Genomic DNA, 19,646 nt, shown 5'->3' with positions numbered 1-19,646 from the left:
AGCGATGTTTGTGTTCTTTTAAGCTGATGGATTACTAAAGCTTTCTATACAGTAAACCAAAGGGAAAAAGTTTAACTTTAATGCCTCTGTAGTTTCATGTGTCTTAAGTGGTACCAGGATGTAAAACTATCTAAGCCACTCCGTTTTCGTACCTGTTGGAGATGGGAGGAGGTCATGTGAAGTACTCATCTGTGCAGGTACCTCAGGGATAGGCATGTCGGGTAGGTGGGGTCGCAGCTCCCTCTCTGGTCGGAGGCAAAGCGCCTCATTAAATCAAATCAGTGCGGAAACAAGGTGGTGTTAGGACGGAGAGGACCGGTCTGCGGAAGACGCGCTCCAGCTTAAAGGAGAAAAATCTGCGGTCGGCGAGGAGACGATTTATCGGTGCGTGGGTTTGGATGTGCTGGTGACGGTTGACTTTCTGTAGCAGTTTAGTAAGTTTGCTGTTTGAGTTAACAAGTTACTGTACAATGATTTTTTTTTTTAATGTAACCTAAAGGAATTTACGAGATTGCTTAAAAGGTTTAAGGAATACCACTTTGGATATGCATACTGACGAAACCTGCCTTTCCATTTTTGACTGTAATGTTAGCATGCTAGGACCTTGTACCTGACTTTAAACCTGCCATACGTGGAACAGTGACCAGGTGTGGACAGACTTGATTAGAGGTTCAGGCCAGAGGGAAAATTAAACACATTTAACCCACCGCTGTAAACTCTGCTACCGTTAAATAATGCTAATAATTTAGCGACGTTTTATCCCAGGCATTTGAATATATTCCCCGCTAAATTTGTAAGGTGCACCTTAATCCCCCCCCCCCCAACACGAATATCTAATGAGCCAATCACACAGAAGCAGCTCAGAGTATTTCGACATGTAGAAGTGGTCAAAGGAGCCTCCTGAAGCTCAAATCACCTGACATTTCCCTGCAGTGTTTACAGAGTGAACCCAAAGGTGCTCTACTGCTTCAAGCTGATACAAAGGCAACAGATAACCACTTGGTATAGCAAAGGTATGCACGATAATAAATCTTGAAGGAGATGGGTGCAATAAATTGCTTTAAAATGATAGGAAAACTACAGTAAATAACTAGTTGTTAAAACCAAGGTGTGCCGAAGAGCATCTCTTGGGCAACAGCAGCAGAAGATCACACATTTGCACATGGTCATCACAATTGGACAACAGAAGATTGGGAAATATCTCGACTGATAAGTCTCAATTTTTGCTGTGATATTTGGAAGGGTCAGCATTTAAACAATATGAAAGCATGGGTCCTTCCTGCCTTGTGTTATATGTTCAAACTGCTGTTGGTGTAATGATGTTGGGGATATTTTCTTGACACACTTTGGGCCCCTAAGTACAAACTGAGCATCATTTAAATGCAGTAACCTACCTGTTGTTGACCATGTCTATCGCTTTATGGCCCCAGTGTACCCATCTTCTGATGGCTTCTTCCAGCAGGATGACAAAGCTCAAATCACTCAAACTGGTTTCTCACAGTCACCAAATCTCTATCCAGTAGAACACCTTTTGGGATGTGGAGGAATGAGAGATATGTATCCAACAAATCTGCAGCAGCTGTGCTAAAATGCCAGTATGGGCCAAAATCTCTTAGGGAATGCTTGTGGCACCTTGGAATCGGTGCCACAAAGAATTAAGTAATCTAGGGGCAGAAACTGGCAAAGTGTGTACCTAATGATCTGGCTTGTCAGAGTGTGTATCAATAAACTCAATGACACACAACATAAAAAATAAAATAAAATGAGTTCTTATTTGCACAAACTGGATTTGCTGCAAATTATTCTAAACAATAATCTTATTTAGCTTGATTAACTGGGAACTGATGATAAGCTGCCTCAAAATCCCATCAGAGACTGCATCCTCTGTCTGTCTGTGTGTGGTTTCCGACTTGTTAGAGCAACACATCACTACAGTGGGTACATACCAAAGCATTTTGTGGCTTTTAATCACTGCCGTGCTGCACAGTTTTTCACATTTGCTCTCTGCTGTTTTTAAAGCAGCTGTTTCAGGTGAGTCACCCTAAAATGATTTACACTGTCAGGATGTTTCTTAGAGTAACACACTCACTCCCAAGTGCAGGTTACAAGATCTCTGCCGTTTCTATGAAGCTTGTTCAAAAACTGGTGCTCCTTTCTAATTATACAGCATGAAGGCAATTTACCACCAAGCATACAGTTTGGTGGGAAAGCTTGACTTGGCCCTTCCTCTTCCTCCATTATTTTACCACTGAAATTGAGCGCTAATATTTTATGGGTTAATCATCCCATTCACATAAGAAATATGAAAGACATTAGGTTAGGAGAGTGTAGCACTTTAATTAGCTTTTCACTCCCCTGACAGGCTGATCTGTGCAGTTTTGCTCATTTAGCTGGAACCACTATTCCAGAGCAGACAGCTGAGAAGCTGTTCGCTGGCACGCAGACTCGGGGAGGGCAGGAATGCTTGTGAAGAAGAAGCCAATTTTGAGACAGGTGTGCGCACTACACACGTTTACTGTAAAAGTGTCTTTTATATGCCGGCATGGTCGGCTGCTTCCCTGTGCAAGCATGGGCGCTCTAAGCTGCACCCCCGTGGAAGTAATGAAATCTGTTGTCAGCAAGACGTACCAGCGAGTGCACAAAATGAGCATCAATAGCTTTTTCTTGATGTTTATCAGCACGTGCCTTCTCAGACAGCCACACCATGTCAGCTCTGCAGATCTGTATCACAGACACACAGACTCCTCTTAAAGAGGGGCTCCATCCTGCACACAATCACATCCCTGTCTCAGAAATACACGCGGCTTTACCTGTACAGAGGGTTTCTCTGGTCTACCTATACACAGATACACATATTTTAGTACGGCTATCTTTGTGGGGACCTGTCACTTACATAATACATGCCACGCCCCCTTACCCTAACCATAGATGTCATTACTGAATACCTAAAGTCAAGTATTAACCTTCGGCCAGCTATGTAAGCTTTTGGGGTCCAGCATTTTGGTCCCCACAAAAATGTCAGATCCCACAGGCATAGTGGGCTTTTGTTGGAGCAAGTCCACACACAATTATATAACCATGATTTAATTGGATATAACATTAACTTACACTGAGTTGTTTAAATGTGCTCTAACATTAATTAGAACTGCTAATCTTAAAGCAGTCTTTACTTTAAAGGCCACTGCCTTTAAGGAGTGTTGTGTTTTGTCCCCATAAGAAAGGAATGCCCGTATAAGGTTACTTTCTAGGGAAATATTAGTCTCTATAATATGCATACCTGTTGGACCACACACAGTCTTTTCAGCCACAGGAAGGATATTTTAGCCCTGCTTATCAGCTCCCAGAGTTAATCAGATATTATATGCATCCCCCTTAACATTGTATGTGTATCAAACAGTCACAACATGTGACTGTCATTGTAATGGTGCGGCTAACCTGAGGTCAGGTTGTATGCTTGCTTAACAGTTGGCATGTGTAATCAAATCATAATCAGTGGGTTTGTTAGGCCACTTTTCCCAGGGTAATAATACCAAAACAGAGCTTCTAAATTCTCCTAAATTATGTCTGGACGTTTAGGGTCATTCCCACACTGAGAATGGTGAACTTGATGAGAGTAAAGGTAGATCCCAGCATCAGGTTTGAGGAAAAATTATTAAGGCATAGTATGAAAATATTTTAAAAAGTTTTTGCAACCACCCTGGTTTTTCTCTATGGACACTCTTTGAAAGGCCAAAGTTCAACCACTTAGCTACACTTAGCTATGAAAATATGGTAACAGTGCAGTCAGTCTTGGGTTACTTACCCCCTGGCCCCCCTGATCGAATGTAGTTGTGCCCTGTTGCTGATGACTTTTTCATTTTTACTTGGTAGGGTTACACAGACTTGTCCTCATGTCCCTTGGCTAGCACTATAGCACATTTCCTGAATTGTGTCAAGGCTTAAGTGGTTTTCCGTATAACACAAAAACGGCTCACAAAAAAACCTTTCTCATAATTTCTGGCTCCTTTGCCAGTGTCTCTGACATTTTGTCTGTCTGATGGATTATATTGCTAAAGTTTTTTTCACCTTGAGAATAACAAAAGACTTTCACTCGTGAACAAGAAAACCCCCCCAGATATATGTGCATTTTAGTGCTTTTACTTTGCATTCTGGCTAAGTGTCCCTTTTGTTGTCGTTCCAGGCGTCCCAGGATGAACTTTCATATCTGCCTCTCCTCCCTCTTAACTGTGCTGCTTTTTCAAGGTCGGTTTATTGATTTTATTACTGTTTTGCCTTCTGTGCCTCAGAGCCATTAGTGGGAGGAGTGTTTTAAGTACTATTTTGGAATATCTGCTTGCGCATTATGGATGCTTTGTAAATAAAAGTCAGTGGATACAGCGCTGTGTCAGGGTTAGCATTGGAAATAAATGCTAATATTAGGTATGTACTGATGGTTATGGTTGTTTTTGCTCAGGAAAAGTTTAATGTTCTTGTAAATATAGTGTTGAAAATGTTCATTGTGTTGGTGCTTGTGAGAACATGCCCTGCTTGATGGAAAATGTGCGGTGAATCACTGAAGCGCCTCTGGACCACCTGAGATTCTTTATGAGACATTTCACAGCTTTAACCTGTCAAGTCTCGCATCAAAGTGCTTTCCTGCCACGTGTGCTTGACATGCTGCTTGTTTTGCGAGGCAAACTTTGCATCTCTTCCATTGCATTGTTCCCATTGACCAGAGTCCATCGGTATGTGCCTGAGGGAAGAGGCGGGAGTCGTGGGGCAATATAATCCTTGAATTGTTTTCAAAAATGACAGCTTTAGCCCCATCCTAACTATTTATTATGGGTCATTTTAAGACTTTGAACTTGAGCACACCAGACTGTCTTACCCTGTCAAGAGACGACACGCTGACAACACAGATAACATGTTTCAGTGCAAGATATCCATGTAATCCAGCCTGTCAAATTGAATTCCACAGATAGGGGCAGGCTAATCCCTGTTATTTTTCTGATTTCAGGGAGATATTGTGTTGATCTCGTGGGATTGATGCCAATTGACATCAACCCATCAGCTGCAGGGTTTACATTTATTATCTTGTTCCTGATTTTTCTGCTAAATCGTCTTTCACACACATTAAAGATACAGTCATTCTGCTAGAGTCGCTCGGCTGAACAGATAGATGTTTTGTTCAGAGCACTGTGGGCCCCACACTGACCGTGAAAATGCCGCTTGCCAAGAACCTAAACGTCCACTGTCAGGAGTGCTTTGGGGCTGCGGCGTTGTTGGAATTCGAGGAAGCTGAAAGGGTCAGGATTGTGGAGAGGTCGGAGAGCAGAGGTCTGGTTTGCAGGTGGTAGGTTTCTTTAATTATTAGTGTTGTGCTTAATGTTTCATGACCCGATGAAGGCCTTTACTCCTATGAATGAATGGTTGAAGAAAAAAAAATAAAGTCATGAGCTTTAAAAAATGATATTATTGCCACTTCAGAGTTTTAGTTGTGCTCAAAATTTAACAATAAAATATTGAATTGGTTTTATTATTTATATGTTGCATACTTTCCCTTTATTTTTTTTACAACCACTGACATGTCTTTTGCTAAATGCATGTTGCATTTCACCATTAATCATCCGTGGCAGCCTGCAAAGAAATCAGATTTAAACAAAGGTTGTCAAAAATAATAAAAAGGACTCAAGGTTAGTGCTGAGTTTGCGAAAGTCTTGACACCCTGACTTAAGCTGGTTCCCTTCTTTCCTCTGGAAGAACAGTATTCTCTGCAAACTAGTTCATGCCCTTCTTGAGCATTCAAAGCGCTTTATACAACATGCCGTATTCATGCAAGTTCTTTCTCTTCTAACATTTACACACATGTATATATCGGAAAGTAACTTGGAGTTCAGTGTCTTGCCCAAGGATACTTTTATAATGCAGACTGGAGAAGCCAGGAATCAAACCACCTACCTTACTATCCAACTGTCTATTCTTCCCTTCGCCAATCTAACAAAGGCAAAAAGGCCCAAAAAATGATGTTTAAAAGAAAAAAAATCAATGTCAGCCAGTATTTTTCTCCTCGCCTCTCACCGGACAACATCAGTGACAGAAATATGAGTGCAAAATATGAGGACAAAGCCAATGTCGGCACTAAATAATCCCATCAAACTTTTGTACGTGCAACCTTTCTTTGATGTTTTCGGTTGCGCTTTATCGTTCGGCTCGTTTGACTTTTTATCACCTGTTTTAGCTGATGTGCAGGCACTAAATCAGCAAGACACAGACAGCCTGAAGCATTACGGGAGGACGAACTCACACTTTCTTTCTAACTGAAAAGAAGCACTGTGGTATTCAGAGTGTGGAATCTGTTCAGCGTGGCAACGCACGTTTGTAAAATCACTCAAGTGCTCCCTTCTCTGTGCCGAACAAATGCCTCTGTCGGACAAAAAGCCATGTTCACACGAAGACATGTCCTTGCTCTCCTCTGAGCCGTACGTGTGCCTGAATAGAAGAGCGTCCTTTGACTGAATGGAGCGAAAGAATGGTTTTCTTCACTTGTCTGCTCACATTAGCTTGAAATACTCAATTATCCATTAGAATAGGGCTCATGTGGGAGTCTATTTTGGCTTTAGGGAAAGCATCCAATTTATTGGTTATTTTTCTTTTCTCACAGCTCTATAGGATGTCTGAACAATGATAATAAATAAAGTTAACATGAAGAGTAATGGTCTACAGGTCAGAGCATGGTTTTTTTATATGAAGTATTTTGTGAATCTGAAACTGATGAAAAATTGTGACTTTTAATGGGAGCTGGTGAGGATCCAACTAAAACTAAGATATAAACAAATTGAAATTGCAATGATAATTTATAAGTGTTTGAAACCTTGTGGAGATCCGGACCCTAAATGTTTTAAGCTTGAATATGTTCTTTTAGATTACAGTAGTCTAGACACATTTAGAAAATCAGTTAAATGTGTGATAAGCCACGTTTCACCTATTTCTAATTTATTCCAAGTTATTTTGGCCTCTCTCTCATAGGTTAGTGCTTCATATGTAAATTTACTGTGACTGTTAGGGGTGGGGGAAAAATCGATACTGTGTAATATCGTGATATTTTGTTTGCTAATAATGTATCGATACAGGGACAGCAGAAATCGATATTTTGTTACAAAAAAGGTTTTTGTGCTCTGACTTCAGAGCATGTTGATCCTTTTTCTGAGCAAGAGTCCTGACATTCCTTCACTGTCCAAATGTGTTTAACTGTTTTTTGGCAGCAATAAACATGACAGTTTACTTATTTTAATTTAAGACATGTTTTATTTTAATTAAGTTTAAAACTTTTTTTATTTAATGTAAAATTATATTTTGTTTTAATTTACTTTCAAATTCTTCAGTTGCTGAAGGGGCTGCATAGTTTTCATATTGCATAGTTCAGAATAGCTATAATTGTACCAGATGGTTGCATTCAGTTAAGTTGGACTAGACTGTAATACAAACTGTTCAGTTTGTCAGCAATAAAACTGACTGAAATGAGAGAAAGACTGAGTGCGAGACTTTGATATTAGATAAAATGAATATTGATAAACCTTTATGTACAGAATCTGAATATCGCAAAATATTTTAAAAAATTGCAATAATATCGTATCGTGCGTTAAGTATTGTGATAATATCGTATCGTGGGATGTATGGTGATTCCCACCTCTAGTGACTGTAGGTGAATAAATAAAGACTGAGTAAATATCTGACTGCTCTCTGTGTTGTTGGTGCCTGCTAGTTCAGCACGGCACCTCTGTGCAGGAGATTCAAACCAGCCATGAGAACATTGTGAAAATCAACTCTGCAGGAGAAAGTGAGTACCTTACAAAATGGTTAACACATAAAATGTACAGTCATGTGAAAAACGAAGCACTGCTTCCATAGGTAAGTAGCAGCCAGGCGCTTGACTTTTTGATCATCAGGGGTCACCTCTGTAAAAGCAGCAGTTTTGGCAGTTCTGTGGTTTGGAGCATTCAGGTGTGTGTTGATGCCCAGCAAATTCAACCTAAGATCTGGCTGCGCAATCCTCTTAGAAACTGTATAAAACCAGAGAACTATATCTCACATTCTACAGGCTTCAGTTAGCATGTTAAATGTTAAAGTTCATGATATCACAATTACAAAAAGACACAACAAGTATGTTTTTTTTTGGAAGGGTTGCTAGATAAAAGGTGCCTGTCACTAATAAGAACATGACAGCACAGCTTAGGTTTGCATCTAAACAGATGAGACCAAAGTGGAGATGTTTGGTCATAATGCACAATGCACAAACATCTCTTGCCACATGTCAAACTCAGAGGTGAAGGGGTGATGATTTAGGATTGCTTTGCTGCCATAAGACCAGGGTACCTTGTAGTCATCGACTCAACCATGAGTCAGTGACTCAAAGTATTCAGCCTAATGTGAGGCCATCTGTCCAACAGGTAATGTTTGGTCCAAATTGGGTCATGCAGCAAGATAAAGATCAATAGAACAGCAGAATCTACAACAGAATGGCTAAAAACAAGAGAATCAAGACACTTAACTCATTCACTGCCAGCCATTTTCAAATCAGGTAACTCCCCACTGCCAGGGTTTTTGAGCATTTTTACTCATTTTTGAAGAGCCACAGAAAACTGTGTTATGATCATATAAACGCTGAACCTACCAAAATGAAGAACAGACTCTCTTCTTTCATCCAAAAAAAAAGCTTGTTTCTACCATTTTCCATTCTTTAGTAATCAGCTGTAGAAGAGAGGTGGGTTCCACCAAAAATGCCTGTTTTGACCAAAAAAAGGGAGAAAACGAGCTTTTTGTGAAAAATACATTTCAAGCAGAAAAGTGCCTTTGACACTAATATTTCTTGCTTTGTGACACCTCTAACATATAAAATAGTTTTTCACTTCTATAAAACAGAAATAACACTGAGAAAGGTTATGTTTTATCAAAACAATTTATTTACAAATATATGAAAAAATAAAATGTACATAGTGAAACATTTATTCACAATGAATAATTCACTTTTGTGTGGTAATCATTATAACACTTTCCGGGATGCAAGGGCACACAACAAGACTTGCACCACATTTTTGTTTCACTGCGCAATCCCTTACGTGCGCAAACCCTGCACCTCCTTGCAGGTCTACCTTTACTGCTGGTGGGCTTCAGTTTTTCAAGTTGCCCGAGGTTGTATTCTAGCCCCTCCCATTGAAAAATGTAATTGACGTCTATAGACGTCAATGGCAATTTTAATGAACCGGAGGAATGCTGTTAACAATAATGAGCCAAAATACTTCCACAATCACGTAAAAGACAGATAAATTCTTACAAAAAATTACTTCAAGTTACTGCTGCTAAAGGTAGTTTTACAATCTACTGAATCAATGTTTTTTTTCACATGAGGGTTGTTGCTAGGAATTGTTGTGACATGCTTGGTCATGATGTCAACCTGCATGCCTGTAACTGGATGTAAGTCAGCTGAGCAGCACACAGTAAATGAGCCAGAGAGCCTAAATCAGAAATGGATAACAAGTTGTGAGACAGAAATACTTAGAAGTTGGTGGTCTGTGTCAGTGGTGTATGTGACTTTTCTATAAGCAGATGACTCAAATGACAGACAGATGACACACGCTGCACGTGTAATGTGCCCCTAATGGCTCTGTTCATAATCAGCTGATGCACCCAGCAAGTACAAACGTGCATGAAAGAGAGAGAAAGCTTTTCGCTTGGTAGTAGTTTAATGTGTGAAAGGGAAAATATAAGAAAATAAAATGAGCTTTGACATGCAGAGTTTGTTTTCTCTTATTATGTCTAGATACTATTTTTGTCTGCAACGGTCCATTTGATACCCAGCCAGGAAAACCAATATAATACAGGAATGTGGGGAAGCTAGTGAATGAGTTTGGACCTATTGACCCATCTTCGTCTGTACCCTCTGTGTGAATTATTCTGTGTGTGTTTGCTTTAATGGGAAGTGATGCAGTGCTCAGCAGTCATGGATATCCTCTTCCTCATGGATGGTTCCTACAGCGTTGGGAAAGGCAGCTTCGAGAGGTCCAAACACTATGCGATCAAACTCTGTCAAGCACTAGACATCGGAGCAGATAAGGTTTGGGTTGATCTCTTGTCTCTCGCCGTCTTCGCATCCTGTCAGTCAGTGCTCTTGTAATTTCTCCCTGTGCAGGTGCGAGTTGGTTTAATTCAGTTTGGCTCAACTCCTCGGCTTGAGTTTACCCTGGACTCATACTCCACCAAGCAGGAGCTGAAGAAGCAGATAAAGAGCATTTCTTACAGGTGTGTCTCTGCTGCCATCTGAGCACGAGTAGCTCAATATGTGAACTCAAGCCTTTAACTTAAGTTTGGTTTTGTATATTAATGAGTTATAACTATGAAGGATCCGGGACATAAATGAAAGCTTTAAAGAAATGTGGAAAATGTGTCTAAACAGGGTTTTTTTGACATCCATTATGAAATTAACTGTTTTAAATCATCTGCGCTCACTGGAGAAGCAGGCGACATTATTTTAAGATTTTAATTAGCAAGCAACACTTCTAAGGATGAGCCTACAGAGAGCCTACATTGGCAGGCGTCCTCTTTATTTTTTCTTCTAGCGTTTACATTGTTATCAACCGGCCTGGAAGTGCAAGATGCTGTTAGTGCAGACTGAGATTACAAAACTGTATGCGTGTGTTATATTTGCCACAGAAGATTCAGTAGTTCATCTATTTTGACAGCTGAAAAAAAGACCTAGTGCTAACAAAATGGTATGTCCCTGTTGGAGGCATGCCTTTTTCTATGTTTTTAAAACCAGACTGTCATGTTTAAGAAAACAAATCCAAGAGTAAATGAATAAAAAAGGTGATAGAATTAGGTCGAACATATCCAGACTGGCAACATTTTCTTGTCCTCATCTTATATTTTATAAATCCCTTAAACTATGCTGACAGCAAAACACATACACATGCACACATGTGGCTAAGTAGCACCAAATGCTCCCTGAAAAGGAAAACAAATTAATTTCAGATTAGAGGCCCTCCACAGGTGGTCACTGGATATTGGATAAGTGCATAAACCGAAGAAGAGGATGGTAATTTGACCGTGTGTGTGTGTGTGTGTGTTGTTCACAATGTGGAAGTAACAGTTTGACCCACCAGCTGGTTTGAAGTGGGTACATAGAATTGAAACCTATAACCAGTCACATTACCACAAAATGAATTAATGTAGCGACTGACTCAACATCAGTAGAAATGTTATAGCAACTTTGGAAATGTTAGAGAACTTTATGCATTTTTATTGGATTTATTGCATTATTATCATTATTACCAGTGATTAAAGTAGCAAAAAAAAAGTATTATCTGTTACCTTTGATGTATTATTACAGTAAACTGATCACTCCAATATAGCACATCACTGTAAACTTTATTCTAGTTCTGAAAACTACAATAAATTGCCCGTATTTTCATGCAACCTTTAATGACGCGAAATTGTCATATTCCATTCGGCCAGTTCAGCTAATCATCATAATTGATCCAATCTCTCAGAAACTCTGAATTAGGACATTACATCTAAAATTAAAATTACAATTTCAGTCAAAAACGTTCAAAGAAGCGCAAGTTTCTTAGTCTCAATATTTTGAAGATATTTGTGGAGCATATGCTCACACAGATCTGTTCTAAGGAGGTTAGATTGGCGAGGAAGACACTTGTAGCGTTTGTTTCACCACATCTGTCCTCTGTCACCTGGAAAGGATCTTTTTCTCAGTGTCTACACTTTGAAAATGAAAGGATGGACATTTATGTTAAACAAAAACAAAACCGAAAATGATTTAAATGTGTGTCACGAGGCCTGGGGTGATGAAACGCAGCCAACATACATTTAGAGTCCAAGAACTTAAAGAGAAATCCATCCAAATGTAATCTTTAGTTTACTTTGGCTGTGATATGCAGCAGTTTATTGACCTTGCTGACATCTGCTGTAGTACAGTACATGCGCTCTAACTCCTCAGTATTTTTCAAACAAAAACACAGAAATCCTGCTATTTCGCTTTTCCGAATTCTCTACCCACAGGGGAGGCAGCACCCAGACAGGCCTGGCTCTGAAGTACATCCTCAGGAAGGGTTTCCCAGGCGGCCGTAACTCTTCCAGTGTGCCTCGCATCGTCATCCTGATGTCAGATGGGAGATCTCAGGGCAACTCGGTGCTGGCAGCTGCTCAGCTCAAAGACACAGGCGTGGTTGTGTTTGCTGTGGGCTTGCGCTACCCCAAGTATGTTTGACAGCTCCACAATAAACTTTCCCTATAATAATTCATTAAAGTATGTGTACATTTCTTTATATACTAAGCCATCTCTATATGTTTTCAGATGGGAGGAGCTTCACGCTTTAGCCAGTGAGCCAACAGAGAGCCACGTTTTCCTCGCCGAGCATTTCCATGATGGTGTCAATGGCCTGTACACAACACTGAGCACGTTTTCTTTCTGCAACGCCACACCCGCAGGTTGGACTTTCCACTGACAACTATTCGTGCTTGTTTGTTAAAGAAGTGAATGGGAATCCTTTTCTCTAACATCCTTGTTTTGTGCTGCACTACCCCCTTTTTTCTAGTCCCTCATTGCTCAGTGTCCAGTCTCCTCCTAACCCCTGTCTCAACCCTGTTCTCCAGGCTGTCGGATGGAGACATTTCCCTGTGAGAGGAAGACACTGGAGACAGTTAAAGAGCTGCAGGGGAACTACATGTGTTGGAAAGGTTCCAAAGGCTATTCCCCATACACATCTCTCTGTCCCTACTACAGGCAAGTGTTTAAAGGTTTTACTTTCAAATGTCGTAGCTGCAGTATACAGTACTGTGCAAAAGTCTTGACACGGCTCATCTGCTGTAGATAGTTGTTTTTTTTTTTTTAGATGTGTCACTACTTCTTTTATCCTCCTATTTATCCAGATTTCTTAAATTCTTTAACAGTTCTTTAACCTGAAACTGTACAGCATGCTAAGTTGTCTGTGTAGAGACAACACGATCATGGGGTGGCTCAGGACTTTAGCACAGCACTGTATAGTTTCCTAATATGATCTGTTTTGGACGTTGCATTGGATCTAAGTGTGTAACAGTGTTTTTTTCCCCCTCATTGCTCAATGAGCCACAAGACAGCAGTGGAACAGGGTAACTCCCATGTGTTAATGTGCTGTGTCAGTGTGAGGGTGTTAATACAAAACAAGCTACAGCAGTGTAATTCTTTCAGACCCTCCCAGGCAAAATTAAAATGGCCTTTGACAAAATTAATTTCACACAACATTGCAACTTTACCACAGCAAAATGGCCCGAGGCAAGTGGAAGTAGACCATTACACTCAGGGAAAAGCAGAGAAAAGAAATAAGGTGTGTGCTGTTTCTAGTACCTGAAACTGTCTAGATGAGTGCTAGCAATTCGCATGACTGGCAAATCCAACTGAGATCTAAAATGCCTCTGGCCACTTATTATATGAATCAATTGATGGCTGGGGCTCAGGTAATATGTTTCTGTTACCTAATAGGGAAAATCAGAGAATGGCTTATGGGGGTCAGTAACTTACCCACATCACACCATCTAGAAGCAACTGTTTTAAATGCTAACAAAATATTTTGAATTTTGTGTTCTACAGGTACAACAAGGTTTATACGAGACACCAGACAGTCTGCCATAGAACAATTTGTCCGGGTAACAACCTCGTCTTGCCGCTTTTTACTTCTCTGAGATGCGGTAACTGCAGCTCACGCTCTTCATCTCTCTCTCCACTGTAGATCCCTGTGATTCTCAGCCATGCCTGAATGGTGGAACATGTGTATCAGAAGGTTCAGAGGGCTACCACTGCGTGTGTCCTCCTGGCTACGGAGGAGACCCACACTGTGGTCAGTACACTCAAAGCTGCTGACTACATGCTAAGGCTATGTCGGATCTTGAACGTAGAGAGCAAATTAACCAAACCATCCATTTCTTCTTAGCTCCTGCATTATTGCTGGACTGCTCTGTAGACCTGCTCTTCCTGCTTGAGGGCTCTGCCACACTCACCATGGAAGGCTTTCTCCGCCTGAAGTCCTTCTTAAAGCGCTTCCTGCAGACTGTGATTGGCTCTAACAGTCCCAGCAAGGTCGGCCTGGCGGTGTTTGGCGGGGAACCACGAGTCGAGGCCCAGGTTGGCAAGTTCAAAGGAGACCTGAGGAGTCTTCTTAATGCTGTGTACTCACTTCAGCTAATTGGTGGTGAAACAAACACGGGCCAGGCCCTCCGCTATGTTACCCGCCATGGCTTTATGAGCGCGCCGGTCTTTGCCGATGTCGCGGACGACCTTCCCCGTGTGGTGGTGCTGCTCACCGCCACTCCTGCCGCAGATGAGGTGGTTGAGCCGTCCAAATATGCACGAGACAGAGAGATCTTCCTGATAGGAGTGGGACCTGACAGCTTAAAGGAGCAGCTGAATAACATCACAGGAAATCTGCAGAGGACCCTCACCTACTCATCACCTGATAGGCTCGCTTCCAAGATCCCCGAGCTGAGGGCCAAGATCTGCAGTGTGGATACGCAAGGTGCTTGATCTGATAGATGTGCTGAATATGTTGGAACATTAATGCCACTATTAGGTCAGATACTATTGCACACAAAAAAAATCAAATTAGCTATCCATATTCTTTTTTTGTTTCCTTTTCTTTTCCAGGTTGTCTGGGTCAAGCTGTAGATCTGGTGTTTGCCCTGGATGCTTCAGGTGGTGTGGGCCGTGATAACTTTGCCACCCTGCAGAACTTTGTGCGCAGCGTCACCGTCCAGTTCGACATCAACCGTGACGTGGCTCAAGTGGCCCTTGTGGCGTACAGTAGGAGAGCCACCACTGTTTTCAAGCTGGACACGTATGAGACTGGTTCTTCCATCATTCAGGCTGTAGGTGACGCCAAGTACGTGGGTGGAGTGGCTTCGACGGGTGGGGCGTTGCTGCACATCCACTCTAATGTTCTCACCATAGCTAATGGCGCACGACCGGGAGTGAACAAGGCTGTAGTAGTGGTGACGGACGGCACCGGTGGGGATGATGCTGTCGTACCAGCTCAAAAGATAAGAGAAAATGGAGTCTCAGTGCTTGTGGTTGGTATCGGCGATGTCCAGAGGGAGAGGCTGATGCAGATTGCCGGTGCAGAGGAGCACATGATCTCAGTGCCGTCCTACGAGGATCTCAAGTACTTTGAGGATGTCCTGGTGCAGATGCTGTGTTCAGGTAACGATGCAGGGGAACTTGTCTTTTACCAAACCTCCTAAACTATTTTCCTTTTCTGTTGATAAAGAACTGTGTGAAACTGATCTGCAAACACAGTTTTTCTTCTTTTCCCTTCACTTAGCCTTTTCAGAGATGTAAGATAGTTTATTTTAAACTTAACATGAAAAATAATTGGCTGCTTTGTGTTGATTCCTTCCTTTCAGAGGTGAAGAAACCTGTAAACCTGTGCAAGCCTAACCCATGTATGAATAATGGGGTCTGCATCTTGTCAGAAGGGAGCTTTCGCTGTCAGTGCCAAGGCTATGAGGGGCTGCACTGCGAAAAAAGTCAGTGACATTCATGAAAGTTTTCTTTCCTTATATCCTTAATTTATACTTTTCATAGCTTCGTCAGTGATCCTTCTACAAAACTTAAGTGCAAAAACAAAGACAAACTGATTTAGATATACATATCCTGATATAGCATTTGATCCCATATTAAAAGCTCATAAATTAAACTGTAAATGTAAATGGACAGAATTGGTTACAAGTCATGACTTGTTGTGTGGTTTGTTTGTAGGAAGCAGCAGGTCTTCATCCAGAGGGGATCTTCCAAGACCTGCTGGTCTGAGGAGGAAGAGCAGACAGAGGAAGAACCACCAGGAGCTTCTGCATCGCTACAAACTACACCGTCGGAGACATACTCCCTGACATGCCCTGCACTTATAAACACAAAGTATACACTGAGCATATGAACACTTAAGAACCGAGGATGCTTGCAGGTAGACGATGGAGCAAAGGGAAATCTAATGTTGCTTTGTTTTTTTGCTTCAGTGTTTACAGTTTCACAGTGTCAGCAAGTGTCTGTACTGCTGAATCCATTTGTATGTTATTATTGTTGTCACTGTGCTCACTGTTGTGCAAATGTCTCAACACGGTTCTCTTGTATTTAAAGGATTTAAGCTTTTATATTATTAATCAGTGTCAGGATGCTAATGTTTTTAATGCATAATAGACACAACTTTATTTCTTTACATAACCAAAAAGAAGGTCCTCCCACTCCCTCCGTTTCCATTTTTAATATTACGCTCCATATTTTTACACGCAAATCCACTAAGCTGGTCAAGGTTCATTTGGAAAAAAAAGTACATTCATATTGTTAAATCTAAATGTACAAAAGGTAGATATACTCCAGTGAGGGGTGAAATAATTGAGGATTTCAAGAGAAGATGGCAGGTACATTTTGAATGAATTGATGGGAAGGAATCTGAAACTAAAGGAAGGAAACAAAAATGTTTCCCCTTACAAAAGTAAAGACTTTATTCTTGTTATAGCAAAATGATACATTTAAAAAAAAAAAAAAAAAAAAATCAACCCATATTTTTGTCAGTATATTTTTATTTGAATAAAAAGTGCATTTTTAGCTAGCAATACAAGCCCAAAGGCTGAATAATGGTGTAAATATATTTACATCTTGGCTACCAGCATATATGAACCAAGCTACAATCTGTGTACAGAGCGGCTGATTTAGTAAGGGGGCCTCTGTCTCGTACTTCAGTGGTTTTTAATTTCAACGTTTCAAAGTTTAAACGTAGCATTAATGCATTTCTTACACTGGCCAAAATGCTACTTCATCACTTTCCTCCCTTTGCAAATAGAAACAAACTTTAAAAAGTCATTGAATTTAAGATTAAATCCAGTGGTATCCAAGAACACGAAGTGTGCCTCTGTGGCTCATTATAGTCTTGACAAAGTGATGGTTTGGTTGAAGGGCCAAGGGAAGGGAGGTTCTTGATTAAAATGTCTGCTCATTCGGTGGGTCAGAATGTGGTGACGGGCGACTAGACCAACATAAACTTCTGAATTTCAAAGGTCAATGAAGATTTCCTTAGGTTGTTGATTTCTTTTCCCATTCCTATGAATATAAAAAGAAATAGACCTACCAATTATAATATTTCTTTCAAGATAGGATACTGACATTGATGCTTTCTGTGTAAATAAGAATCTCACCTTAGCTTTCTGTAGGACGTTGCCTTTTGTGGTCATCATGGAGGTGGGTCTGCCTTTAAGAGCAGACGCAGAATTGACCGGGGAAACTGAATCTGCGTTAACGTTGCTGCTGGAGGGTTGGGAAGAAGATGATGGTGACAATAACGACGACGACGATGACGATACCTGGGGAGAGCCTATCGTTGATGCTTTAGGCTGAGGGTAAAACAGCAGCGAGATGGTTAAGGTTCACATTTCAAGCATCACGCACTGATTTGAAAAACACAGAAAACATTTAGCAGATGGATTCTGAGGTGTATTGAAAGACAGCCAGCACACTAACCATCGGCGTGTCCTGGAGGCTGCTGTCCAGTGTGGTTCCCAGCGTGAAGGGCCCTGACTCCACTTTCTTCAGACTTTCCTTCACTTCTACCAACTGTAGCTCCACCTCCACCCTGTGCTGCTCTGCCTCTCGGCACGCCTCCTCCTTCTGCTTCAGACGGGCTTCCAATGAGGCCTGCTGCTTGGGATCTGAGGACAACAAACTGCTGTCAGTTCCCATGTGATCAGTGCAAATCTTTGAGTCATACAGACACTGCAGGTGTACCTTGGCAGGTGCTGAGCTCCTCTTTGGTTTCCCTCTTCTCTTTCTTGAGGTTTGCCAGACTGATTTTCACCTCCTCCCTCTCTTTCTCCAGGCGATCACGCTCCTCGATGTAACGCCGCATGTCTGCCTCTGTGCGGTTCTTGCCCAGCTTTATCTCAACTGCACCGGGGCATCCTGGTAATTGAGCATTTATAATTTTAGAGGACATAGAGATTTAATATCCGTAAAAACCCCAAACTTGCCCAGATCTTAAGCTGTGCTTTTAACTGTAGAAGATGCAGGCTGTCACTAGAGGGAGCCATGGTTATGTAATAGTACAGAATAGGAAGCAGGTGTCAAGGAAAGTAATAAGTACTTCTAACATATCTGCTTCATGATGAAAAGTTGTTGAATATATCTGTAAAAAGGTGAGTGTGGTGATATTAAAATGAAGAGCATGCTTGCTATATCTTTTTTATATATACAGAACTCAGCAAACCCACTGCCCCATTTGTCCTGACCTATAGTATGTGCCTTGGGCCTTGCAGGTTGTGGGCTGTGAGGATGCACAGCAGCAGTGTGAGATGTTGGACCCTTGTGGATTTGTCCACCAAAGGAATTGAAGGCCTGTGTGATTCCCAGGCTGGTCTTCTTAGTGGTCTCTTGGCTCTGGGTTGAGGTCTTGACTGGTTGAGTTTGTGGCTGTGATGGAGTGGGAGTCTGGGCTCGTTCTTGTTCTGGTTTGCTGGTAGCAGAGGCTAAGTTTGTCCCATTTAATGCGGGCATTGAATCTGGCTCAGTATTGTTAGTCGACGTCCCCTGCAACCAAATGATGTGCAAATTATTAATGTAGAAAGTAAAAAATATTTTCTAGAGAAAGGTTTGAGGTTGTCAATAAACTCTAATTTCCTACCTCTTTAACTTGAGAAGAGGAGTCCTTCTTGTCATCTGCTGGTATTAGGGAATGTCTCGAAGCTTCTTTAGGGGAAAGTTTCCCTCCAGAGGATGTATGAAGGAAAGAGCGCACAGGGACGAGGTCTAGGTAAATCCTGTTTTCAGAGTCTTGTTCTGTACCCTGTGGGCCCTTGGTATTGTCTTGTGAGCATGTTTCATTGTCTTTCTGGAGATTGTTGCCCTCGCAGTTTGTCTGGCTATTCTCCTCAGCATCCTGTATGACACGAGAGGAGGAAATTAGGAGATGGCTTGTGGCCAGATGACTGAGTCAATATTAAACTGAAAGTTAAAATCTCAAAACATTGCATCGGGTTTCGTGACAGCGTACCTCTGGGTCAGCTATAGAGGCCACATCATCGTACAGATCATCAGAGTTGTGAGAAATAGAAGGTAGGGTGTCTATGTAGGTGTTTGGCTCTGAATACCTCCTCTGCATCAAGCTAGAAAGACACACAATAACAAATAACCTTGTGCAGTGGTAGTCCTCTCCAAAAGCTCAGACTTCAGACTGCTTAAAACACCGGCATTTAGACAGCTTTATATACTCTTCTATCTGGATGATGTCAAAGAGAGGGGATGTTATATTATTTTGGTCATCTGAGGCACTGTTCTGGCTGTGAACACAGCAGCTGCAGTTCAAATGTTTTGTTTGTGAGGACTGACCAATCGGAAGAAAGACAGTTTTAAAGCAGTGGCTGTGGCTTGAAAGATAGAGCAAGCCGTGTACCAATCATAAGGTTGGTGGTTTGACCTCTGGCTCCTCTATTCTGCATGTCGTCCTCGGGGAATAAAAGTTTCCCTTGATGCATCCATTGAAGTGTGAGTGTGTTATGTTAGATTAAAGGTGATTTGGCATAGAATAAAGCACATATGTGTGAATGGGTGAATGACTCTTGTAGTAAAAAAGTGCTTTGAGTGCTCA

General features: G+C 41.4%; 2 protein-coding genes across 7 annotated transcripts in view; one reads left to right on the top strand and one right to left on the bottom strand.

Moving 5' to 3' along the window:
• Positions 1–255: 255 nt before the first annotated feature.
• vwa2 (von Willebrand factor A domain containing 2) lies at positions 256–16,432 on the top strand. Of its 4 annotated transcripts, none has more exons than XM_085416458.1 (14): positions 256–384; positions 4,181–4,242; positions 7,742–7,816; positions 9,957–10,090; positions 10,166–10,275; positions 12,049–12,246; positions 12,344–12,477; positions 12,643–12,772; positions 13,616–13,671; positions 13,755–13,862; positions 13,956–14,537; positions 14,666–15,217; positions 15,421–15,543; positions 15,776–16,432. In XM_085416458.1, exons 2-14 carry the CDS (start codon positions 4,191–4,193, stop codon positions 15,904–15,906), a joined length of 2,385 nt encoding a protein of 794 aa, XP_085272584.1. In that variant the 5' UTR covers positions 256–384; positions 4,181–4,190; the 3' UTR covers positions 15,907–16,432. The 4 variants fall into 4 exon arrangements, with proteins under 4 accessions (XP_085272584.1, XP_085272586.1, XP_085272585.1 ...); XM_085416459.1 differs by having other exon boundaries at positions 295–434; XM_085416460.1 differs by lacking the exon at positions 7,742–7,816.
• Positions 16,433–16,972: 540 nt separating this feature from the next.
• afap1l2 (actin filament associated protein 1-like 2) overlaps positions 16,973–19,646 on the bottom strand; it is a 46,444-nt gene continuing 43,770 nt past the window's right edge. For all 3 annotated transcript variants that reach the window (XM_085416454.1, XM_085416455.1, XM_085416456.1), the window contains 7 exons: positions 19,053–19,164; positions 18,684–18,938; positions 18,292–18,589; positions 17,792–17,965; positions 17,528–17,715; positions 17,206–17,400; positions 16,973–17,110 (listed from right to left, as the gene is read on the bottom strand). In XM_085416454.1, the coding sequence (XP_085272580.1) occupies positions 17,084–17,110; positions 17,206–17,400; positions 17,528–17,715; positions 17,792–17,965; positions 18,292–18,589; positions 18,684–18,938; positions 19,053–19,164 (1,249 nt within the window). In that variant the 3' untranslated portion in view covers positions 16,973–17,083. The remainder of the gene's footprint in view (positions 17,111–17,205; positions 17,401–17,527; positions 17,716–17,791; positions 17,966–18,291; positions 18,590–18,683; positions 18,939–19,052; positions 19,165–19,646) is intronic.

Source organism: Rhamphochromis longiceps, linkage group LG8 (assembly GCF_057381845.1).
Source record: "Rhamphochromis longiceps isolate RC_006_pf linkage group LG8, R_longiceps_female_GT1.1, whole genome shotgun sequence".
Classification (NCBI taxonomy): domain Eukaryota; kingdom Metazoa; phylum Chordata; class Actinopteri; order Cichliformes; family Cichlidae; genus Rhamphochromis; species Rhamphochromis longiceps.
The sequence above is the reverse complement of the archived record's forward strand: the minus strand, read 5'-3'. Positions and strand labels throughout refer to the sequence as shown.

What these genes read in the sequence shown, in the direction of transcription:
- vwa2 (XM_085416458.1), top strand. Translation starts at nt 4,191, where the DNA reads ATGAACTTTCATATCTGCCTCTCCTCCCTCTTAACTGTGCTGCTTTTT. An exon ending in CTGCAGTGTGGATACGCAAG is followed by an intron (nt 14,538 to 14,665) that starts GTGCTTGATCTG and finishes TTTCTTTTCCAG; the next exon opens with GTTGTCTGGGTCAAGCTGTA. An exon ending in GGGGCTGCACTGCGAAAAAA is followed by an intron (nt 15,544 to 15,775) that starts GTCAGTGACATT and finishes GTTTGTTTGTAG; the next exon opens with GAAGCAGCAGGTCTTCATCC.